The 5,235-nt window shown below is 41.7% G+C and overlaps 1 protein-coding gene across 1 annotated transcript; it reads right to left on the bottom strand.

Moving 5' to 3' along the window:
* Nucleotides 1-3,619: 3,619 nt before the first annotated feature.
* LOC143985608 (olfactory receptor 1L6-like) lies at nt 3,620-4,677 on the bottom strand. The gene has a single exon (XM_077484733.1). It carries the CDS (start codon nt 4,542-4,544, stop codon nt 3,624-3,626), a length of 921 nt encoding a protein of 306 aa, XP_077340859.1. The 5' UTR covers nt 4,545-4,677; the 3' UTR covers nt 3,620-3,623.
* Between the last annotated feature and the right edge of the window lie 558 nt (nt 4,678-5,235).

Below are 5,235 nucleotides of genomic sequence, written 5' to 3' on the forward strand. Positions count from 1 at the left end.
AGATCGATTCGTTTAAGCCCGGGGCAGAGGTGGCATCCAAGTTGTGTATCCACCTCTGTTCCCGTTGCAATAAGATCTTATTCCAATCCCCACCCCGGGCCGGTATGTGTATGCGATCTAAGGCCACAAATGTGAATTTCGGCATCCTGTAATTATGTACTGTTACAACATGTCGACCAACTGGCAAATAATAATTGCCAATTTCCATACTGTACACGTGTTTGGATACGCGACGGTGGAATTCCTGCTTGGTTTTGCCCACATAGTATGCCCCACATTCGCATTCCATAAGGTATACTATTCCACGTGTTTGGCAGTTTACAAAATGAATGGGTCGAAAGATGCCACCATTTGGTAGGCAAAAGATCTTATCCCGTCTAATGTACTTACAGCATGAGCAATGATTGCAAGGAAAAGAGCCAAACACTGAACAGTGTTTGGATCTCTTTGCCGCACTCATATACTCACTTTGCACTAATCTGTCGTGCAGTGATGTGGCCCTCTTGAAAGAAATAGAGGGACGTGTAGCGACAAGACGTCCAATTTTGGGATCATCAGTTAGGATGGACCAATATTTTTGAATAATGTTGTAAATAGTGTTGTGTTGTTTGGTAAAGCGCATCGTGATCCTAGGTAGATTGCCCATAGGGTCATCACGTGTCTTTTTGGAAAACAGAAGATCCTTACGAGGTAGGGTTACCACCTTATTAAACGCCCTCCGTAAACACGAGCGACTGTACCCGCGTGCTAAGAATCTAATCTGAAGTTTATAAGCTTCTTCTCTGAAGAGGCTATCATTAGAGCAATTCCTGCGAAGACGCAGGTACTGCCCATATGGTATGGACTGTTTTAAGGCAATGGGATGGAAGCTGTCGGCATGTAGCACCGTATTGCCCGCTGTGCTCTTCCGGTATAGTGATGTGTAAATAGAGTTTTCTGGGGTGCGGCCTATGATGACATCCAAGAACGTAATGCTCTGGGTGTCATAAATCATGGTAAATTTTAAATTGTACTTGTTTGTATTGATACAAGATTCAAATTCCAACAAAGCCGTCTCTGATCCCTCCCAGATGATGAGGACATCATCGATGTACCGGCGCCACATAGCAATGTGACGCGTGTACCCGACAAGGCCCTCATCACCCAGGAGGGATTTTTCCCACTCCCCCAGGTACAGGTTGGCGTAAGCAGGGGCACAACAAGTACCCATGGCCACGCCCTGCACCTGGAGGTAGTGGGAATTGTTGAATAGAAAGAAATTATGATGTAAGATGTAATTCAAACCATTCGCGATGAATTCATTCACCTCACATGCATATTTACCGCTGGTTTGGAGTAAGTTCCGTATCGCTTCAACCCCACAATTGTGTGGGATGGAGCTATAGAGAGCCTCCACATCAATGGCCACCAGAATAGACTTGTCAGTTAGGGTATAGTTTTCGATTGTCTGTAACAGATGTGTCGTATCCTTCACATACGAAGGCATACATGTGACAAATGGTTGTAAGTATGAGTCGATGACTTTGCTGAGATTTTCAGCTATTCCACCTCTCCCCGAGACAATCGGCCGACCGGGTGGTCGTGATTGACATTTGTGGATCTTGGGTAAGCTGTAAAAGGTAGGTACCCTAGGATGTTTCGTTCTAACAAAGGTATGTTGTTCCCTTGTAATGCCTCCCTTAGTGAGAGCTGTGTCAATGAAATTATAGAATTTATCATAGTAGGTCTGTATTAGTTTACTTGAAATGACCTTGTACCATTCTTTGTTGTCTAAAATATCTTGACACATCCGTACGTAGTCTGAATTATCCATTAGGACTACGTTCCCCCCCTTATCGGAGGGTTTTATTGTAATGTTGGCATTTTTTGTCAGCATATCAAGGGCTTTAGCTTCCTCTTTGTTTAGATTATCAGGATCCGATTTCCTGTATGCCAATTTACAAATGTCCCTAGCTACTAATTTAACAAATATATCGATATTTGAGTTTAAGCTCAAGGGAGGAAATTTCCCAGAGGGTTTCTTAAAATTATGCTGAATTCTATGTGTGGATTCATCAGCCGTTTCGAGTAGCGCTTCCAAGTCTATTTGGTCTATAAGGTCCACTGTGTTGTTTTCTTCGTATAGGAGTGTTAAGTCCCTTAGGGCCTTAAATTCCCTCATACTAAACCTTGACCAGTCGGTAATATCGGTGTCAGTGGTACTTTTTGCATGCAGGCTTTTTAATAGGAGCCTGCGTGCAAATAGTTGGATATCAATGATGGCCCCGAAGGGGTCTAGATTTGCCTGTGGGCAAAATGTCAGGCCGCGTGCCAGAACATCACTTTCAACCGTAGATAGTGCATAGGACGAAAGATTAATCACACTGAGTGATTCACCTGAATCCGTGTGACAAATGCGTCCAAATTTCCTGTTCCCTTGTTTGGATGGGGTGAGGGGAATCCCCGTTTCGAGTTTAAAGAGCTCTGACATAGTTCTAGGCTGGGTGCTACAGTGTCCCTAGCGTGTCCATTAGATGCAATATTCAGGACTCTCAGAAGCGTAGGCCAACTATATGTACATTCATTTATGATTTGGGTGGCAATTTGGGTACTCTCTTCCTTTTCAGGTACCATCCCTGGAGCCTCTCTCCACTTATCCCTTTTCTTTCTTTTTGCTTTATAAAACCTCTCTGGCCCTTTCCCCTTTCTTCTTCTGTCTCTGGATTTACCATATTGAGGGTTATCTAATAAAGCAAGGTGGATACTCAGTTATATGTTAGGGTAGGTAAAAAGGAGCCATATCCAATGAGATGCCAACTGAAAGGTGAATTTTTAACCGTTTTATTGAAATTAGCGAAAAGTTGTCGCGCCAACGCATTTCAGTGGAACAGAGGCTTCCCCTTCTTTAGAGCTGTTGCTGTAATCTAATTGTGAATGGGGAAGGATCCCAAACCAGGGTGTGTCTGTGACACCGAAATCTGAGTGGTTGCTGTGTTTGTAGATGAGGCATAGACTCTATCCTGCCTCTGCAAACACAACAACCACTATTACCTACACATACAAGTAAATGTGAAAACAACCTTTAGGCTGTACCAAGAGATAGCAGCCCAAGCCCCCACAAAGGGCTTACCGCCACCCTTCTGTCAAGTTGGGTAGCAATCATCGGGAAAGATCTCTTCCAACCCGCCCCCACAATAACCCACTCACAGACCCACAACAGTTATATGTTGGCCTTTGGGTGATATTTTTGGCTAACTGTTAGTAGCCTTTAGGCTCTGGAAAATTGCCTGGGTTCTTACATGCTCTGTAACCTGTGGCTACAGTAAAGTTTGTTTTTCTTACAATTGCCCTGTGTTTTGGACCATCATTGTTGGATTTATGTAAACATCTTTTTGATTTTCTGAATTATTTCTAGTAAAATTCAATAAAACCTATTGAAAGTAAAAGATAACTAAGGAGGAAACCTGACAAACATATTAATATCATGTTTTACAGATCCGTAATAAGTTCTCCTGATGGTGATTTAAGAAGAAAACCTACCAAATGGGAGATAACGAAAATGGCTTCCATTATAATGCTACACAGCAGATATTTTATCTGTGGGCCTTAAATGTAGGTACAGGTCAAAGCAATATTTTTGATTGTTAGGTTAGAATTTTTCTTACAGCAGTTTTTACCTTCTTGTTTCTCAGGCTATAAATAAATGGGTTGAGCGTTGGTATAATGATGGTGTACGCCACACTGATGACTCGATCGTAGGTCGGTGAGTAGATGGCGTTTGGACGAAAGTACACAAATATGACTGTGCTGTAGAAGAGGATGACCATGGTGAAGTGAGATGAGCAAGTGGAAAAGGTCTTCCACCTTCCTCTGGATGAGTGTAAAGTCAACACTGCTTTGATGATGAGTATGTAGGATACAAGAATGAAGAGCACTGGGCTAAAGATGACAATTGCACATTCAATGAAGATAACCTTCTGAAGAACATCTGAAGGTTCTGAACAGGCTAGCACCATTAATACAGGAAGATCACAGAAAAAGTGGTGGATTAGCCAACTACAGTTTTGCTGAGAAGAAGTCAGCACAGTGTGAAATGTAGAGTGAAGACACACAATGACCCAAGACATAGTTACTAGACAAATACAAGTCCTCTTGCTCATAATTATCATATAACGCAGGGGGAAACAAACTGCGCAATATCGATCTAAGGCCATGATGGCCAACAAAAAACTGTCCATGTTGCCCACTGCTAGAAACAGAAAGAGCTGGGTAAAACAGCCATAGATGGAGATGTGGGTGTCCCCAGACAGGAGGCTATACAAAGCCCTTGGAAAGATAATGGAGGTAAACAATATATCCACAATGGAAAGATTCCCCATCAAAACGTACATGGGGGAGTGAAGCTGGGGCTGTGATATAATCAGTGTGAAGATAAAGGAGTTTCCAGCAATACAAATGACATAGGCAACCAGAAAGAAAGAGGAGAGAGGGAGGAGAAGATCAGGTGTATCGGAAAATCCCAACAGGACAAAGTCAGTGAAAGTCTTATTTTCAGCAGGCTCCATCTTTATTTTGGTCAGTAATGAACCTGATGAAAAGGGGAATACAAGGTGAAGTACATCTGTAGAAATTTATACCTTGTTTTAAAAATTATAAACCACAGGGTACAAAAAATGGTACCCAGAATATGCAAACTGAGACCAGAGAAACTGAATAACATGTTATATGAATATTTATTGAGTTGTTGTGGCTGTAAAGTAAGAGCACAATTAAACATGAAAGTGTGTGTCAACCCATAATCCAGACTTCTTTATGCTTGGTTTCATGTCTCACTGTATACAGTATCCTTCAGGCCCGTACACAGGATAAGAAAATCGGAAGTAAAATTTCGTCCAAATATCTGATTGTTAGTATAGTGCTTGCAAAAGCCGATTCTGACTTTTCGGTTGACAAAACCTGAAGGTGCAGGCTATAAAATTTTTATCGTATTTGAACACAATGTCCGATTTTCATTTAATGGGTGCAGTTTTCGTCCAAAAAAAAAATTGCAAGAGCAAGACTACACATGTTCGGAAATGAAAGAATACATTACAAAACAATTCAACACATTACATCACTTCCGAAGTTGTATTCTATCATACGAGAATTTTATAAAGTGTGTTCTCTTTCAGTTGGTACATGCCTACTTGATAGGCAAACCAACAGCTAAATTAAGCAGCACACATGGAAGGCAGACAAGGTTTGTGCCAATTATGA

Source organism: Lithobates pipiens, unplaced genomic scaffold (assembly GCF_037356315.1).
Source record: "Lithobates pipiens isolate NorthernLeopardFrog02 unplaced genomic scaffold, aLitPip1_a1.2 Scaffold_1, whole genome shotgun sequence".
Lineage (NCBI taxonomy): Eukaryota > Metazoa > Chordata > Amphibia > Anura > Ranidae > Lithobates > Lithobates pipiens.